Genomic DNA, 19,454 nt, shown 5'->3' with positions numbered 1-19,454 from the left:
CATCTTTTCATGATTGACATACAGAAAGTAAAACTTCATCATCTGTCACATCTCTTCAAATTTTCACCAACATTTGTTTCAACATCTTCAATTCAAATTTTCCACTTGTGTGTGACAAACCTTTCATGAAAGCAACAAAAATGATATCAAATCTGTTCACAAGCTAGGGTCTAAAATCCTCAGAATGACCCAGCCAAAGGTTTCAAAGTCCCAAGAACACATTAAGGAGCCACTAGCCTCCCTGGAAAAAAAAAAGAAGAACAAATTAAACTCTCGGGTTAGAACATTTTGTTTACTCCAAACTGCAAAACTCATCTAGTAGCTTGGTTTATCTAGTCAAAGTACGTTGAGAGTAAATAATACAGTCAATCTGAATATTTTGTCATAGTTACACTTGTATCTTGGCAACATCACCAACATGGCCAGTAGCACACAAATGCAATTTAAGTGTCTTTCCACCTCATGCAGGGAGTGCTTACTAAATCTGTATTTCCTCATCTTATCATGCACAGCTGCCATAAATCACTTTTCCGTGGGTGTCAAATAGTTTTTGACACTAAGATTTGACCGCTGTAATGAATACACAATTAAGTTTATTGACTACGATTTGTCTGCCATAGGCTTGTACAAAATGTTGTCCCATGGGGGAACATCCCTAGTATGTTCTACTTATTGAAGAACATTAAAGGGGCATTCCAGACGATTTTCATAATTTCACATCATGTAGTGCAGAAATCGCTACATCCATGCATAGATTTGTGGAATTTATTGTGGTCCTCGAGCAGAGAAACTAATACTCTGAAAAGTCTTAACCCGTTGAGGACGGACTGATTTCGCTACAATATGCATTTCCCATAGACACCAGCCCAAGTATATTCAGGTCTCGTCCTCAACAGGTTAAACAATTTACAATGAACAGTGTTGACGACATAGGAGCCTCACATATTTCAGAAATGTAGCAGTGTAATTACATTACGAAACCGCTTGCTCAACAAGTTCACCAGTGCAGAATCTATGCATGCCTTCTTCTTTTGTTCTTCCTTGAGCCCCAACTTATGCATTCTTATGGTGAAGCTGCCGTGTCATCATCCTTGTTCATTGCAATTTGTTATAAATTTTGAAAACATTCTAATTCCTCATCCCAATCACTATAAATTCTGAAACTCTGTACTCAGTATAACTACCGGTAATTTATAGTTGTTCAAATGTAAAAGTCTGAAAATCATCTGCATGTCTCCTTTAAGAATGGTCTGCTATCACATGACCCTATTTACACAATCGCCGACTGGTATTTGACTAACTTTAACTATTGTTAAATAGTACATGTACTTGCAAAAAAAAAACAATGCATAGTAACTTTGGTATGCAGATTGAATACAGAATACTGACCTAATCTTGATGAATGCCTGGTGTCATTTCAACCAATAAACTCTCCTTCAGTTTAATAACTTGGTTAAATCTCAACTTATCCCAGTTGCATACATTGTTTCATTTTCTCATCCCTATTTAACTCTTTACGTGCCATGGGGTAAATCCCCTGTGTGCCACATTATATGGAGACAGCAACGTAGTCATGCTTTGGAAAACATTCTGTTTTTCAAATCTATGTAACTTTTATTAATTTGTATTGCCCTGGACATGTAATGAGCAAAGTCGTAGAGAAAAATGTAAAGCTTTGCTTCGATGTAAATTGTGTGATAACTCTATGAGCTGTTTTTTTCTTTCTTTCAAATGACCAGTAGCTACATTATAGTAGAGGTATGACTTTTGCACACAAAGCAGTGACAGGAACTTGGAATTTACTCGCAATTCCAGGAGGGAACACCCCTTTATAGTCAACCACCACATAAATGCAAGCTACATGTGATAGGAATAGAAATGCGAGAAACGCTTTCATTGCACTGTGGCATTTGGAGATTTATCTATCGGTTTAGGCGGGTCTGTGCGTTTGAGCAGAACATACAAACTTGGCATGCTGTCGACTGAGTTGGGTGTGCGAACGTGGCACATAAAGAGTTAAGGCTGTGAAGGGAGAGAGAGATGAGACAGATGTTCAACAATATTTCAGAAATAATTTTCCATATTTCCTTTTCAGGAAGGGCAGCACACAATAAGTACCCCAAAGGATAATGCCCTCATTTTTCTTCCTTGGGACACACAGGCACAATAAAAACAAAGTCACTAGAATCAATTCACACCCCAGCAGATGACACACATTCTCAGGACATAACCAAAACTCCTCACACACAGAGGATGAAGGGCTGACACGAATTCTCACAGAGTGGAGCAGGGGACGTTGTTGAGGATTGCTATTCCTGCCACGGCCCGGCTGGTTCCCATGGGTCCCAGACTGTGCCACTCCCCCGAGTGGGACTCAAAGGACTCAACGGTGTTCAGGTAGTGCACCCCATCGTGTCCCCCCAGGGCGTACATGGTGGACCCCATGACCGCAACTCCGTGGCCACTCCGACATTCCGACATGGGGGCCAGGAATGCCCATCTGGGAGGAGGTATAGAGCAGAAATGATCAATTTACTTCATCATTAGGGTGTCAGCCTCTGGTCAATCAAATGGGTTACATTAATTTGATTGTGAATTGTGAGTCTTGCTTGTACTGCAAATCATTTCTTTCATAATTTGGGATGTTCAGTGCACCCTTTCAAGTGACTAATACCTAGTACCATCACATTGGTATTTAAATATGCGATATTACAGAAAACAAGAGACCCGGGGGTCTCGCACTCACCTGAGTATCGCAAGTTCACCTTCCATGCATTCTAGTAGACTCTTACCTGAGAACATTGGAAACTTGTCATGGGGATAGCTTTGAGAACTACCCCCATGGGGAATGGGGGATGAGTTGGGCCCCCCTGTGGGACCCCCAGATGGGGCATGGTGCCCATTTGATGGAATTGAGATTCTATCCCCCTAGGAATGCTACCTGCCAAGTTTGGTGGAAATTCATCATGGGGTTCTCAAGAAAAAGATGAAAATTTACAATTTGGCCCCAATCTAGGCCCCCCTGGGGCCCTCTAGGTGGGGCATGGTGCCCATATGATGGGTATGAGATTCTTTCCCCCTAGGGATGATTCATCATGGCATTTTCAAGAAAAAGATCAAAATGTGCAATTTGGGCCCCATTAGGACCCTTCCCCACCCCCCCCCCCCTCCCCTGGGTCCCAAGGGGGGGCACCCCTGATTCTGCCATGAACAAACTTGAAACTACAATCATCAATGTACCAACTCAAAGTATTAACTTAGCTCTATCACTTCTGGTTCTAGAGAAGAAGATTTTTAAAGAATCCTTAATTTTTATTTTATTTTATTATTATTATTTTTATTTATTATTATTATTTTTTTTTTTCGGGGGGGGGGGGGGGGGGGGTTGGGCCCCACTGGGGGGCCCCCAGGTGGCGCATGGTGCCCATTTGAACAAATTGAGATCCTATTCCCCCTAGGGAAGCTACCTGCCAAGCTTGGTAAAAATCGATCTTGGGGTTCTCAAGAAGAAGATGAAAATATAAAAAGTTTACGCACGCCGGACGCCGGACGAAGAGCGATCGCAATAGCTTACTTGAGCCTTTGGCTCTGGTGAGCTAAAAAAAGAAACAGCAGTAGCAGGCATGGTTCACTCTTATCACAATGGAAATGACATCTCATAAAACCTTTATGGGCACTTTACCTATAAAGGATAGAACATTTTACCAACGTTTCTTAAATACATTAAAACACAATGCCCCTAAATGCAGTGTGGATATGAAGGTGGTATATAATCACAATTGTCTTTAAAGATAATAAAAAGTTTTGGTACCTCAAAAGTTTCTCTGAATTTCCTTGTCTTGGTTTGTGTTTCACGTTAAAGTATGTTGTCTGTGAGAATTACTCGCCCAAAAGTGCTCTCATGTCTTAATAATCATGCAATAATGGTTTCGTACCAGAGCCGTCGCCGTACGGCGTCGATAAATATTGTACGAAACCACTGACTGCGACCAGCAGCGTGCAGCCCATTGTACGCATAGCTAACTGCGACCAGCAGCCCCATACGCATAGTGTAATGGGGCTTCGCATTGTAGCATTCAGGATCATGACAGAATTAGTATCGCGGGTAAATGTCAACTTAAAATCCAAAAATTTCTTCGATTTGAAGACTTACCAATTAATTTTAAGTATTGAAAACAGGCTTCGAACAACGTTTGGTTCTGCCAATAGTCCCTTTCTTTTCGAATTGATGACTGAATGTGACTCGGTCGAGAGGACCTTGGGAGAGCTACATACACTGACTACTACGGCCAGCGCATGCGCACACAAACATGTTATCCGTTGATGGATTTGAAATTTGTGCGCATGTGATGTGTTCGCATGCACTGGCTGTAGTATTCAGTGTATGTAGCTCTCCCAAGGTCCTCTTGACCGAGTCACATTCAGTCATCAATTCGAACAGAAAGGGACTATAGGCAGAACCAAACGTTGCCCGAAGCCTGTTTTCAATACTTCACCTTAATTGGTAAGTCTTCAAATTGAAGAATTTTTGGAATTTTAAGTTGACATTTATCCTGCGATACTAAATCTGTCATGATCCTGAATGCTACAATGCGAAGCCCGATTACACTATGTGTATGGGACTGCTGGTCGCTATGCGTATGGGGCTGCTGGTCGCAGTTAATTGCATGATTACTAAGACATGAGAGCACTTTGGGGCGAGTAAGTCTCACAGTGTTAGTTATATGAAAGGTACTTTAACCTGAAACACAAACTAAGATAAGGAAATTCAAGGAAAATTTTGAGGTACCAAAACTTTTTATTATCTTTAATACCCTCATAAAATTTAGGTTTATATGAATATCTATCTTATTCTTTACTTGATGTTCTTAGCTGCAGCTTAGGTGCTTATTACTTTAGATCGATTGAAAGGGTCAGTGTCTGTGTGCAGGTCAATACTTGCTACTAAATTCTACCTTGAGCACAAGAAAAATGGATATTGAAAATATAGATTTCAACTATCTACTATCATTCATGCAAGCAGAAAGAAAAATCTAAGAAGACACATGTTTCATAAACTACAATGTAAGACAGAGACATTATCAAATCTTTTGCAAAGTGAGAAGTCTTGCTGTATTATTTTTATCCTTTTTATTCTTGTAATGCAAAGTGTTTATACTCTTTGTGGCTGTTAATGTTTACTGCATACTGAATGCTGTAATACGCAATACAATTTATTTTACAGAGCTCACAGCTGACTTCGAATAACACCTGATGTAATCTTTACCTGTCTGCATCTGGGTAGTACCTCTCTACAGTGTTCAGATTTGATTGGCCGTTGTAGCCTCCAGAGGCGTAAAGCCTGCCCCCTACTGATCCTACACCGACACCACCCCTCTTGGAGTTCATGCTGGCAGCTGGAAGCCACTGTAATCACAAATCATCAGAGAGAGAACAAATGATATTTAGCAATAGAAATATTGAAAGTAATATGGAAGAAGACTCTTCACTAAGTTTAGTTCTATTACTACCATAGGCAACCCAAAAGTGTACAGCATCTGCTGCTTTTTGAGATAGTGGGCCTGAGAGCCACCTACACAGTCGTGTACTGCCAACAGGTGCTGTTTTAGTAGCTTCAGGGGATGATATAGTACTCACAAGATTATGAGTAGCAACTACCTGGTTGGTTCTTCAGCAATCCATTGACACATGTTCTAATGGTACAGCAATGGAATGGTTAATTCTTCATCAGATATTTGAATTGCAGCAGCACATTGATAACAACTGATGAAAACTGTTGCACTGATGTCAACTGATACGAATCTTAGCATTGATATTAATGCATCAAAAGTAACTAAATCCTATGCTAAATTCTCCGCCTCATTGTTAACCCGTTGAGGACGAGTCCCGAGTATACTCTGGCAAGCGTCTATGGGAAATGCGTGTTGTAGCAATATCAAACCGTCCTCAACGGGTTAACCCTAATCAGGCTGGGGGGGGGGGGCGGAATCCGCCTCCCCTCGACGTTTCGCGCAATATCTTCGCAGCACGATAAGCTCCCGCCGCGATGTTTCATGACTTTTTTCTTTCAAGTATCGCGCAACTTTTGAGACCACAATTGTTGCGCCCGCGCGTACCGTTTTGACGCGACGCTCGTTCGAAAAAAATTTGTCAACCCCAAAATTGCTCCAAAACGTGATTTTGTGTACAAATCCAATGCAAAGTGTGTTTTTTCAATTAATTCACATAAAAATTCATATCTTGACTTAGAATGGACGAAATTAATTTATTTTAGCATAATAAAGCTTCAAAAAATGTCTGTGAAAAATTTTGGCCAAAAAACAAACAAAAACAAAAGTTCGAAAAACAACGAAATACATAAGAAATGCAAAAAACAATCAAATACATCAGAAATTAATTTCGATGCAGATTTTTTTTTTATCCTATGTCTCAGGAGAATGATACAAGAAACATTTTTAAAAAGAAATTAGCTTAATTAGAGCATTAATAAGTGATTTAGAGCCCCAAACTGATTTTATGCATAAATTACAATAATTAATTAATATAAAATATAAGAATAATTTTTCGGAGAAAGCAACCATACATTTTGATAGTATACGTCGCGGGCGTCACGTGTGCCGATTTTCGGCGCGATCACGCGTTCCATAGGCGAGATCTGAAGGGGGGGCGGAATCCCTCCCCCCCCCCCCCCCCCCCCCCCCCGATATAGCATAGCCAAAAAAGCCCAGCCTGATTAGGGTTAAAAAGATAGGGGAAGGCTATGGTAAACCAAATTTACTTGGTTGTGTAGGAATCAAATGGAAAAACATTAATCCCCTAGACTATCTTACATGCAGCAGTCTTCAGTTTGGATTGAACAGCTATCATAAGCAAGCCAAAACATGCATTCCTATAAAGTTAATGACAGACAAAAACAAAACTTACAGAATCTTTATAATCTATGGAGGAGAGGTATATACTAGCTACCAAATGGTAAATGCAGAATTGACATTAGCAGTGGTTTCGTGGCATGGAGCCACTAAAAATTGATGTTTGGTCCACCAAACTTCCCAAACATTTATCTCTTGATGGCCTGAATGGGCAACTGACATTCAAAGTGGAATGTTACGTTTCCTTTTATCTTGGGTCATTACATTTCTTTATTTTTTTTTTGAGCTTCCCAAATTTCAGATTTTAAAGTGGCCTGAATGGACCACCAAAGAAAGAGGTTAGTGTCGAGCCCTTATACATTTATACTTTATAACACCTCCTCGTTCCCTCACCCTGTTCATCCTCTGGTCATACTTCTCGCAGCTCTTGAGATAGATGGAACCGTCACTTCCCCCGACTGCATACAAGCAATCATGGACCGCAGCGACCCCAGCGTGGCGACGGTTGCCGTCCATACTGGCTATCCTTCCTGAAAATACACAGTTGTTGTAGCAAACATGAAAAGATGAATGCAGCTGTCTTTTGTTTGTTTTTTTGTTTGTTTGTTTTTTCTTTTCCATCTGAGAAGATGGCTGGATAGCCCACATTCAGCTGCAATAGCTGATCTTCCATGGGGTCCAGGTGGATGTAAGGCGGGACTACTTCACCGAGTTAAACACCCTGCTCTTTGCAATGAATAAATGAAGCGGGATCTTTCATGTGCATGAGTTGTGACTCTCTCACACACAGGACCTCCATGTTATGTCCTATCCGAGGGACAGAGTGTCTTGCCTCTTACTGGAGGGGATGGTATGATTACACACAACATTGCTCAGAGGGACTCGGGAATTGAACTGGGGTCCTTACGATCATGAGGCAAACGTGCTACAGACTGAGCTAACTCATCGCCCATCTCGTCCACAATTGAGGGATAAATTTGAGCTGCACTCTGCCAAGGGACAGGAAAGGGCAGTGTTTTAAGCTACGCGTCTTAGTCAAATCACTGACTGACTGTGCACCATGACAAATGGCCAAGACAATGTTAAAACATTCAATGAAGATACATTCCCCAGAACTAATGGTGTATGTAGCAACCCTCCTCTTCCATTCAAGTACCATGGCTGATTTAAAGTGAATGTAAGATTGGTAAAAATGGGGCAAGTCTGTTCTGTCCTTCTGTGGTAGGCAAGTTACAGTGTATATGGTGTGTAATTATCATGTGACTAATAACTTGTGCTACAGCACACGGATGATAAAATCTGCCTGACTGCAAGAGAGAGCATACATTATCATTCTATAAATTCAACATAATGGAGCACAATGTAATTACAAAGACAGTGTCAGTTTCCTCCCTGTTTGGATCCAGATGGAACACTGAGGAGTATTTTGAAGAAGAAGGTGTATAAACACCTTGTCATTTAATCTGTGTTTAAACAGTGATCGCTTCATCCATAAGATTCATGAATACATCCCTCTGTAAATGCAGATGAGAATCATTTTGCTGAATAAGAGAATGTATAGACTACTTACTCCAGCGGTTTGTGCGGGGGTCATAGGCCTCTACTGTGTCGAGTACTGATACACCATCATAGCCGCCGATTGCAAACAGCTGTCTATCGAGGATAGCCACAGAGTGATAACGGCGGACCTGCTGCATGGAGCCAACTCTGTGCCACATTCGGGTCGAGGGGTCAAACATCTCAACAGTACTCAAGTAAGTGCCGCCATCATAGCCACCTAATTACACACACACACACAAATATAAAGTATTTCTAATCAACCAGTTAACATTTTGTTGACTATACATAAGTAAAGAGTTTAATAATGTTAATAAAGCATGCAGCACACGAAATACACATTACATGCTTCATGGGCCTCAAGTTATTCTAAACAAAGTAATTCACAATTTCTGTGACATCAGACAAAAATCCCTTTTATTAACACTGTCTTTTTCATGCATTGGATAAAAGGTCAAGGTGATACACATAAAAACCTCTTGAGTAGTGGGTAAGAAAACTTGTGCACAGTAAAAATGAAATATATGACATGATGAAAACACTGTACATAGAAAATATGCTTTATTACACAAGCATAAATTTTCTATTTAAAAAATTTTCTGACTCTCCATGTCGAGAGTACATTCTGGTGGTCTTCACTTCTTTGAGAATCAAACCATGTGAATCAAACAGCACCTTCAGAGCCTGTAAATAGTCTCTTGGCTCCTTTCATGATGACTTCGTTGATCTCAAATATGACAGAATGCAGTTGAAACTAACTGATAACAAACCACACACACGCAATACAGGGATACTCAGTGTGTGGCAGTGATCAAATGGAAAGTTTGCCTCATCACGCATTCTCAACATCTTTCCATGTGACAGGCTCTAGCTCTGCTGATTTGTGATTTAAGTCTTTTTGGTGTTGGTATCAATCCTACAAAGAACTGTCTCATTCAACATTTTGATAGTTGTGTTCAGTGTCATCCTGACAAGGGTAAAGAGCATCGGATAGGGTCTTTAGTAGGACCAATAGTCATCTATGAATTCAGATAGAAGTGGACCAGTCATCACAGGGGCTTTGCCTTATCATCTTGTCACCCCCTACCTCCTACCTATTGCATAGAGTTTCCCATCCAGGGCAGCAACTCCCACTCCGCTGCGGGGGGTGTTCATGCTGGCTTCAATGGTCACCCTCCCATTGCCCAGATTGAGTCTTTCCACATGGCTGAGGGAGTGGCCTGTGCAGTCCATCCCTCCAACACAGTAAATGGAACCTGCCAAAACGAATATGAACATAACATTACACCAGTTAGCACTGCCTGACTAAGATGCAAGACATCACATGCTTTATGATAAAATCCTCACATAATACATGGACATACTTTTCCATTGAAAACTTTAATTCTATAAAATTCAACTATCAGGCCCCACATTCATTTCATACAGTCTGCAAAGCACTACCCTTTTTCAATAATCTGAACAACTCTCACACATTCAGGATATACACAGTTGACTCGCCACAAGCAGTGCTGAGACAGTCAGATAATTGCTATTGTACTGTGTATGCCTGAGTGCATCCTTGCACTCACCAGCGTCACATGGATCTAACTACACATTTCAACTTCAAGCAGCACGTATGATTCCTAAAGCCCTAATGTACATCATTATCAAATACGGCCAGCCAATTCTTCAACAAATGCTTGACATCGCAGTATTTGCATTTTCTGGTTGTCAAATCATGTACTGATATCTATTATTTTTCCATAATGCAAGCATAAATTAAATCTTGTATATCTTTGCTTTGACATAATTATGGAATATCACTTATTTTCAGTAAAACCTGCCTAGCATCCACCAGGGGAGATGAAAAAAAAAAAGGTGGCCATTGTAGACAGGTGGCCACTACAAACAGGGTATTTAACATGGCTTTTGCCCAGGGGGGTAATTGTTCTTAGTGGCTGTATTCCGCAGGTTGCCGCAATAGACAAGTGGCTGCTAAGACAGGTTTGACTGTACTTTGCCAGTTCCTACCGTTCATTAATTCTATGTCAATATTTTGTAATATAAATGAAAACGAGACCAAATCCATAGTATCCTCCGAACTCTGTTCGCGGGATACAATGAGGAAAGACAACAGGATTCCATATTCCTGGTCAGTTTCTCTTTGTCTGCACTTACTGTAAAACATGATATATTCGCGGCACGAAATTTTCGCGAATTGGAGCCGACTGCCTTTTTCGCGGCAAGAAATTTTCGCGAATTGCCTCTTGCGTTCAATGCATATAATGTAGATAAGAAATTTCGCGTGCATTTTAATTTCGCGAATCTTGGCGCTCGCGAAATTCGCGAAATTAAAATGCACGCGAACATTTCTCGTTTTACAGTATTCAATATTCTATTGCAAAATATGAGGTATTGCATGGAAAAAGTGCAGAAAAAAATTCCTTCCTTGAATAAGGAAGCAAAGCAAGCAACCAACCAACTCACCGACTGTAGACTTCCTCGGTGTGATCTGTGTTGGCCTCATGCCGGTCCGCCTCTCTGGGAGCATGTGGTAGTTCTTGGCTTCATCCAGGAGGTCTCGGCATTTCATGTCCTGCTTGATGAGCTCCTCTGCCTCCACGATGTCGACCAGGAAGCGGGGAGACAACAGCGGCATCCGCGTTTCCTGCAGGAGCTCGGCGATGTCTGCCCTGCGATTGGCTTTGTCATGATACACCCATCTAGGTGTCCATTACACCGGGACATAAGACAAAGGGGAGAAAAAAAGAGAAAAACAAAACATCATTTCATATACTGGTACCATAAATTTCAGTCTGGAAGTAAAAGTGTGTCAACTTTGGAAACCTCATGAATACTTTTTTTTTTAAATTTACAGTAGGGACCGATCCGATCTGGCGGCAAAATCCGCTATTATTTTGGTGTCCCATGTGCACATGCGTACATGTAAATGCATGATACATATTACACCACCATATCATACATTCAGCAAAATCCACCATTACTGCGGTGTTCCATGTGTGCGCATGTATATGAATGCACGATATATATTCCACTGTGATATATGCCATGCACTCAACAAACATGTGCCCAAGTGGGCACATCACATTTATGGCAGATTTACTGACAGGTCAGGGCCCTGTTTTATGAAGAGTTAAAATTGATTATATAGTTGATATCAACTGTAAGTCTATGGCAGCCTGTGTGCTAAGGAAATTTAAAATCGATATTATGTTTTGATAAAACGGGGCCCAGTTCAGTTCATGCAAACAGTATTTCAGAGTAATTGTTAGTCTATATCTTCCCTCTCCTACTTTCCTTGTACATCTTTCAGGTTTAAACAGGACAGAAATATCCATGATGTGCCCCACCATCTCGTAAATCTCTTGCAAGAGTTTGGAGACAAATTAACTGAAATTACGTCTACAAATGTTTCCAATTTTCTTACCTGATTATTGCATTGTAGACTTCCTCTTCGCTTTGGACATTAAGGTCCTCACATCGCAGTAGGTCTGCTAACTGGGACTTTGTTAACTGGAGAAACTCTTCTTCATGTGCCACCTCATCAAAATGTGTCTCGGCATACCGTCCAGACACCAACTTCAAGTCAGTGCATGTGTGTGCATCAGCAAAATTTCGGATACCTGTGCAACAACACAATCGTTGATATTCACTCTCTATTTCCTCAATTTCCTTTACATTTATGATGACCTGCCGGTTTCCTGAACACAACTACTGATCTGATTTGTAATCCGATCATCATCAATATTATTCCAGCAGTACTTGTAAATGAATGCCGCATTTATAGTTGAAGAATGAAAGACACATTTGTGGTATAATACATTTTCAGGAAATCACACAAATTATAATCACCAGAACTATAATTACCACAACTATTTGGACTTCTGATAATATATCATATGTAAATTGATTGTGCTTGGATTGTCAACCAGTTTCTTTCATGAAAAGCTAATATCAAATCAAATTAATCAACCCTTGAATCTACTCATCTACCAGCCATGAAAGTGTCACTCCAGTATGATCTTATCCAAATCATTCAGTTCCACTTCACATGATATTTCACAATGCACGACATAAAACCATGTAACTTGTACAAATGTATCACAAAGAATCAATGCAGTATGTGGTCTCTATGAGCTCCTTGACGCGTGCTGTCTTTAAGTCAAACAGCTGAAGGTTAATTACAGTAATATGAGAAATTCAGAGATAAAATGAATAAGAACTCAACATACAACAATCACTCAGCTGGCATAAATACAGTACCGTACCTAGGCAGTTTGCTGGATGGAGTTGCTTCTTCAAGAACTCTGAACACGACGCCTGGACGTCTGAGAGTTGCAACATGGATGCCGTGTTCAGTAAGGCCTGTACTGTGTCTATGTGGATCATCAGCTCTCCTGCAAAAAAACACAATACAAACAATAATCACATCATCACTCACGTGTGACATGAAGTTGGCATTCACTTCATCTGACAATTCAATGCTGGCAAACGTGATATGCAGGGTTCGAAATTGGCGATGGTCCGCTGGCCATGGGCCACCCAAAATCACGTCGGACTAGCTAAAAATCATAAAATTCTGAAGTTACTAGTCCGTCTGGCTAGCCAAAATATTGCTTCAGTGTCAAAATTGATTCTAAGTAGTCCGCCTGGCTAGTTAAAAAAAAAGTTAAGTGCGACCCCTGGATATGTAATGTTTGTTTGCCTACTTAACTGCAACAGACTGGTTTCTCAGTTTGTACTGTTTTTCTTTATTGTTTCATTTGCTTTATGGTTGTCTGTTTGCTTTTTTTAAAGGAATGCAAGACAAAGGAGCCCTAAGATTATGATGTGCCATTTGTCCTGACTTGTTGGTAGTAATGCATTTAAAGCTTACCTTATTCGCCTACAAATGGCACCACTTTACAACAGTAGTACTTGCTTACATCTGAATCTTGCAAAGTTAAATATCCATTCATGTTCATACTGACTTTAACAACAAAAGTAGCCTAACAGTACATGACAATGGCTGATTTTACAATTTACAGGCAGAACAGTCTGGAATACAACAGGACTCTTGTCTTTCAAACAAAGTATGAGCATGACATACACATACTTTGCACTTTCAGCTCCCTTGACCTAATGAATACAACTAATGTATAGACCACACCAAAGCATGGATATGTTCAAAAATGAGTCGACAGAATTAAATTTCATCAAGATGCTGGCTTGAATATAATTACTTTGTACAGTGGACTCCCATCATAACGAAGTCCTCAGGTGCGGCAGTTTTCTTTCGTTATATCGAAATTTTGTTATAACCGAACAAATAAACAATAAAAATGCATACAGCAGATAATGCTGCAGCTTGAATTTTTACTTCATTGTAACAGGAATTTTGTTTCAACCATGTTCGTTATAATGGGAGTGCACTGTATAAAGGAAAACCTTACCTGAATATGCATAGTCTATGAGTTGCTCCATGGCCCTTGGGTTGACCTCTTTCATGGTGACCACAGGAAGGGTGGCCTCCTTCATCTCTCCAGTGAACATGGCATAAAAGTAGCGGCAGAAGGACGCCAGGACAATTCGATGGGCGGGAATCTTGGTCCCTGCAGAGGTGAAGGGGTGGAGTTTTAAAAAAGTGTTTATTCTAGAAAGGGATAGCTTTCACTACCGGACAGCAGTGGTGGGGGGGGGGGGGGGGGGGGGGGGGGGTACCTCTGAGAGATCTGGGCATACTGTACCTTACAGACACAACCCATGTGGTACCGGTACTCATTTCCAAAGAAAAGTAGCGGCAGAAGGACGCCAGGACAATTCGATGGGCGGGAATCTTGGTCCCTGCAGAGGTGAAGGGGTGGAGTGTTGTTGTCGTCATTGTTCTGTCACAGTGTCCAAAATTTAAAGGGAAAATTGACAATTCCACAGTCTACTGATTCCATACAAAAGCATTTTCTATTATGGTTTTGACACAAAGAGATGAGGCAGAAAATTCAAAGACTACCATTTAAAGTCTCATTTACACACTACAGTGTCTTTAAATGTGCATTAGAATAAAAGAAATTAGTACATAATGCACCTTCTACGCTGGGAAGACAAAATTCAGAGTACAAATTAGGTTCCATCATTAGGCCAGTATACACCCCATTCTTTACAGCCAGTCTGGCACTATGATACACTTTAGACTTATAATAGACTTACATTGTATTAGATTGTTGAATTACTCACTGCTTAAAATTTCTATAAAATGTGCAGGGAGCATATTATTATTATTTTTTTTTTTTTTTTTTGGGGGGGGGTTTCACTTAACTTTCATTTTCATATTTCATGACAGAAACCATTGAGGAACTTTTAATAAAGAGGAAATATTAAGTCTCTGCCAGTGTTCATGTTTGATGGATTTATGACGGCAAAGACGGAAAGTGTGCATTTCTTAATGTGTATGGCATTGTTCATGGGCACACCGCCCTTACAGCTAGCACTAACTCATTGGTAAGCAGAGTCTATATCACCACAATGTCAGAACACTTGTGATACTGACTTTAACTGATTGGGTTTGGTGTAGTTCGCAAATTTTGTTCATGTATGAATGGCAGCAATAAAGAAAGTCACGCTCAAATCTTCCCAGCCACGGCAAAATGCAAATCTCTCTCTTTATATTTTTGTTTTGTTTTTTGTTTTAATTCTGAAGGAGTTTCGAGGTTTCTGGTACACGTTACACATGAGCTAGTCTACAATGTATGTGTACCTTACAAGACTTACTATTAACTTCTACCAAACCATAACGTAGTTGGGTCATTCTTCGCTAAGTGTATATTTTCGGCATTACAAATTATTGAAAGAAAAAGTGTCTCGGGAATGGAAAATCTTTCATAAAGTGGGAAAATCACGATGAATGTTGACTTCATTTAATACGGGCGCAATCTTTATGTGGGCAATTCCGCAGTTAGGTGGACATGACATGGATAAAAGAAATGTGCCTCTTTATCTTACTCTTTAATCTAGGTATCAACTAATGCCATGGATGTTCACCAATCACTAAGGTCTTTCAAATTCAGTAGATTTTATCTTTCGTATTGATTGATTTTGCGAGATCTAAAACCATCATTTAAAATGTACATGTGGGACTGGGGATGCTGAAATTCACTTAAATGCAAATTACAGTGGGTTCCTTTGAAATTTTTTCCTCAAAGTTTTGCTAAAGGGTAAAAGATAAATACATTTAAATACTCCAGAAGTCATGTGACATTTTGTCAATTACAAAAGGGTGAAATGACCTGTGGAATTACTCCGGACAAATGTAACGTTACTAACCGTAACGTTACTAACCATGCTTTTGGGGGCCAGCTAAGAAATTATTGGTCGAACTGCTAAAAAACATTGTGTGAACATTTGTCATGATGCAATAATTGAAATTAATGCAACACTTTGTTTGAAGTAACTTGAATTTTTGCACACTTTTTGTTACAAGACATTGATTTTTTTGTCATGTCCTTTTTTCGTAACGTTACTAACCAGCCCTTAAAGTTGCCATAGCAATGCTATTATTTCTTGGATTGTATTCATTCTTTTCTGTATCATAAACCTGGGAATGATGAACATGTTTTTGACATAATTTTGGCTTGAAATGAATAAATGGTAATTTAGTAGTAAAAACAAATATCTAAATTTGTTCAAATGTAACGTTACTAACCGCGGAATTGCCCATGTGGTGTTTCCTCATTTAGAATAACTTCAATTTTTAGTGCTGCAGTAATACATTGTAAATATATATGAAAAATGTCACGTGACAGAGAATACGTGATGGAGATGATATTTGGTAATCTAATATGGCATAAACAAATTTAAGGATAGATATAATGCAACTGAGCAAAAGAAAATAGCAGTGGTTGAAGGACTTCCAATATGATTGACATCATGCATTTTCAATATCACTTTATTGCTATTTTGTACTAAAAAGCAAATTCCATCAACATCATCTCCGTCACTTTTTGTGACGGAGATGACGGGTTTAACAATTAATGGCCTCATACCATCTTCCTAATCCATTCACCTGCCTTCTAGAACCGTGTGTACTGGAAGAGGGTATGATCTTCTCTCCCGTCATGCCACCAAAATTATGAATTATTTTGATTTGATATGTAATCTCCAGCGTTCGGAGATGGCGCTGAATAAAGGTACGAACTGGCTTTTGTCACAAATTTCAAAAAAATTATAACTTTCTTGATTAAAATGGGGGAAAACCAGGTGAGTTCATCAACTTCAGCATGTAACTGTCATGTAGCACTAAAATCGATACTTATTTTTGTTAATGGCGCCCTAAATGTTTGTGACGGAGATGACGCAAAATGGTGGGACACACAATTTTGAATTATTTATTTCATTTTTTTTCTTAAATCATTTGATATTGGTATAATGCTGATTATTTAATAGTACGTTCTAAATGGAAATGAAAAGGCATTTAAAATGTTTGAACATGCTTCCATCTTGAAATGCGACATAAGGATATTTACCGGTATTTGTAGTATCAGTGGGACAAGGGGTTTTCAGTGGTAGGGATACGGGATAATTAAAATAATAGGTCAGGATAAACAATTCATCCCTCTTTTTGGTATGCTATCTTCATTACATGAATGTAAGTCATCGTAAACAGAACAGAAAGTAATGAAATGACCTTTCATTTTTGTACATAATACCTTTAAATTGATGGGACACAGAAATATACACTTAGCGAAGAATGACCCAGTTACGTTGGGACACAACTTGACTTATTGGTACATGTTTGCGACATATGATGCCATCCCCCTTTAAAAAAAAAAAAAAATTACCAGTATGTTGAGAATGATTTACAGTGTTGGAAAACAAGGTCTACTACTTTAACCAACGCTGCACACACGCTGGTCTGACTGTCCAGGACAAGTAAAAATCACTGTTGGACCAGGAACTTCTTGAGGAATGGACCAATAAAAAGTGCATAAAATGGGTTCCTACTGGTCCGACAGACAGGTTGGACCAGTAGAAAAAAAAATGAGTTAGTGTGCAGCCCTGCTATAACAGTCTATCAATATGCAGGAGACAAATGCTTACCTTCAACATCTAACACAACGTCACACAGTTTTCCAACTTGTCTGAGATCATCCATGGTGCGAAGTGCATGGTTGCCATAGAAACTGTCCGCTCGGTGAATCATGACATCATTGTTTGCACCACCACCACCACCACCTCCACCATCGGCCTCGAGTTCGTCAAAGTCCAACATGATTACACTCAAATTGTGATGACCATCTGGTTAGAAGGAGCTACCTTTCCACACAGGAGCAGACTTTACCACCTCACCTCACATATTTCCTTTTCACGCACGATGGAAATATGAAATCAATGCCACTACAAGCTGCCGACTACGATGACTTATATGCAAGGTGAATCCTCATTCATAATCTGAGAAGATAAACCAAAATGCATACAAACAGACAAAGGAAATATAAGTTAGCTTAATTTCTTACTCCCAACAAATGGAAAATACAACTAGGTATTAAACACTCTTGGCACTTGATCTGCTTGCAGCCATCCAGGGCATGCCATGTGCGTGTGTGAGTGCGCAAATTTCCTGATTTTCTTTAGAAGTTCCTGATTAAGCCATGCTTGTCATTCATTCATATTTCAGGCAATAGAACTTCATTTTTAAGCACATATGATAGACACAAAGTTTGACTTTATACAGTAAGTGTGAATTCTTCTAGTTACATCCGTGGCCATATGCAAATGCTTCCTAGCTTGGCCTAACACACATTTGGATTGTACTCGATCAGTTGATGTGTGAAGTGTGTTATGGTTTTATTGATATGCTCTACCACAATCATACAGTCATTATTATTCAGCAGTTCAGTCATAATATACATTTCAGATTCGGTTAGATGAGAATGGAAATAATGAAAGGCATAATGAAAACCTTACCATCACTCACAAAATTCTTCTTGCACGTCAGTCAAAATTTACTGTAGGCCTAAACTGTAGTGTAGGAGAGGCCAGCCTTGCCTGTCCAATAACCCCATGAACAATCTTCTGCAGTTTAACTAGCAGAAGTGATGACGAGTTGAACGTATGAAGCGAAGCCAAGGCGTCAGCAAAGAGTCTAACGAAAGTTACACAGCTCAGCTAACTAGGAAAATTATTTTTGGTCGAAGATCTAACGTTAGACATCATCGTAATCACGATGATAAGATTGACAGCTAGAAACTGGATCCGACGGGTGCTCTGTAGATCACAGACTTGGAAAACCGTGCATGAGAGAAACTACAACAGTGGCACTATTGTTATAAGGCTGAATAAAAGAAGGGCAACTACCATACATTCACGATGAATCACAACACAAACAATAGTTGTCGCCCTAGACCCTATCCCACGTACGATGTAAAAACTCACCGTAATGTCAGCTGCAGCTACGTTAGTAGAGCATCTAACGTTACATGACAGAATGACGGCGGAAGCAAATACAGTGCAAGGAAATGTCCTGAAAGTCCTTGGCGATGCGAAGAGAAAGATATTACTCTGTGGTGGAATAACGGGATTTTACATTTCTCCGTAGCGTAGGGGAGTAACTGAGCAGTTTTTGAGACCCACCCACAGAAGTAGCTGTGCCTGATATACAGTAAGGTTCCTGGACAACTCGACCGCGGGATAAGTCGTCCCTGGACAAGTCGTCCCTACCCCTGGACAGCTCGACCGGGTCGAGTTGTCCAGGGTCAGGTTTGCGATTGGACAACTCGACCCAACTTTATTTGTGCCAGAATTTTGCAGAATGAAACACATTTTAGTCATTAAAATGGCATAGGTTAGTGGAATGATGTATGAAAAAATGTTTTATCGCATTTTTAAGGCAATTCCTATTTATTTTCTGATGCTGCGAAGCAATATTTCACGGTATCTTCCCTGCTCTGAGAATCTCGGTGACGGAGCTTTTTCTTGTGACGACAGCCTGTAGGGTAAGGTGACATTTGTTGAGAAATTTCCATTAAATGCTTATAACCAGCAAGAAAATATAGT

The 19,454-nt window shown here is 39.9% G+C and overlaps 1 protein-coding gene across 1 annotated transcript; it reads right to left on the bottom strand.

Annotated features, from left to right (window-relative positions):
- Nucleotides 1-1,909: 1,909 nt before the first annotated feature.
- On the bottom strand, nucleotides 1,910-18,887 carry LOC139722826 (kelch-like protein 12). The gene is made up of 11 exons (XM_071634124.1): nucleotides 18,834-18,887; nucleotides 17,499-17,849; nucleotides 13,862-14,020; nucleotides 12,698-12,826; nucleotides 11,857-12,052; nucleotides 10,896-11,131; nucleotides 9,521-9,682; nucleotides 8,440-8,646; nucleotides 7,263-7,399; nucleotides 5,267-5,406; nucleotides 1,910-2,500 (listed from the first exon to the last, which is right to left on the bottom strand). Exons 2-11 carry the CDS (start codon nucleotides 17,668-17,670, stop codon nucleotides 2,275-2,277), a joined length of 1,764 nt encoding a protein of 587 aa, XP_071490225.1. The 5' UTR covers nucleotides 17,671-17,849; nucleotides 18,834-18,887; the 3' UTR covers nucleotides 1,910-2,274.
- Between the last annotated feature and the right edge of the window lie 567 nt (nucleotides 18,888-19,454).

This window comes from Diadema antillarum, unplaced genomic scaffold, assembly GCF_040938485.1.
Source record: "Diadema antillarum isolate AM-2024a unplaced genomic scaffold, OU_Dant_1.0 scf00000014, whole genome shotgun sequence".
NCBI classification, from domain to species: domain Eukaryota; kingdom Metazoa; phylum Echinodermata; class Echinoidea; order Diadematoida; family Diadematidae; genus Diadema; species Diadema antillarum.
The sequence above is the reverse complement of the archived record's forward strand: the minus strand, read 5'-3'. Positions and strand labels throughout refer to the sequence as shown.

Excerpts from the sequence above, each read along its gene's own strand:
- LOC139722826 (XM_071634124.1), bottom strand. The coding sequence starts at position 17,670 with ATGTTGGACTTTGACGAACTCGAGGCCGATGGTGGAGGTGGTGGTGGT. Across the intron at positions 12,827-13,861 it reads CATAGACTATGCATATTCAG|GAGAGCTGATGATCCACATA; the intron begins GTAAGGTTTTCC and ends GTTTTTTTGCAG. Across the intron at positions 9,683-10,895 it reads ACCGAGGAAGTCTACAGTCG|GTTCCATTTACTGTGTTGGA; the intron begins GTGAGTTGGTTG and ends TCGTTTTGGCAG.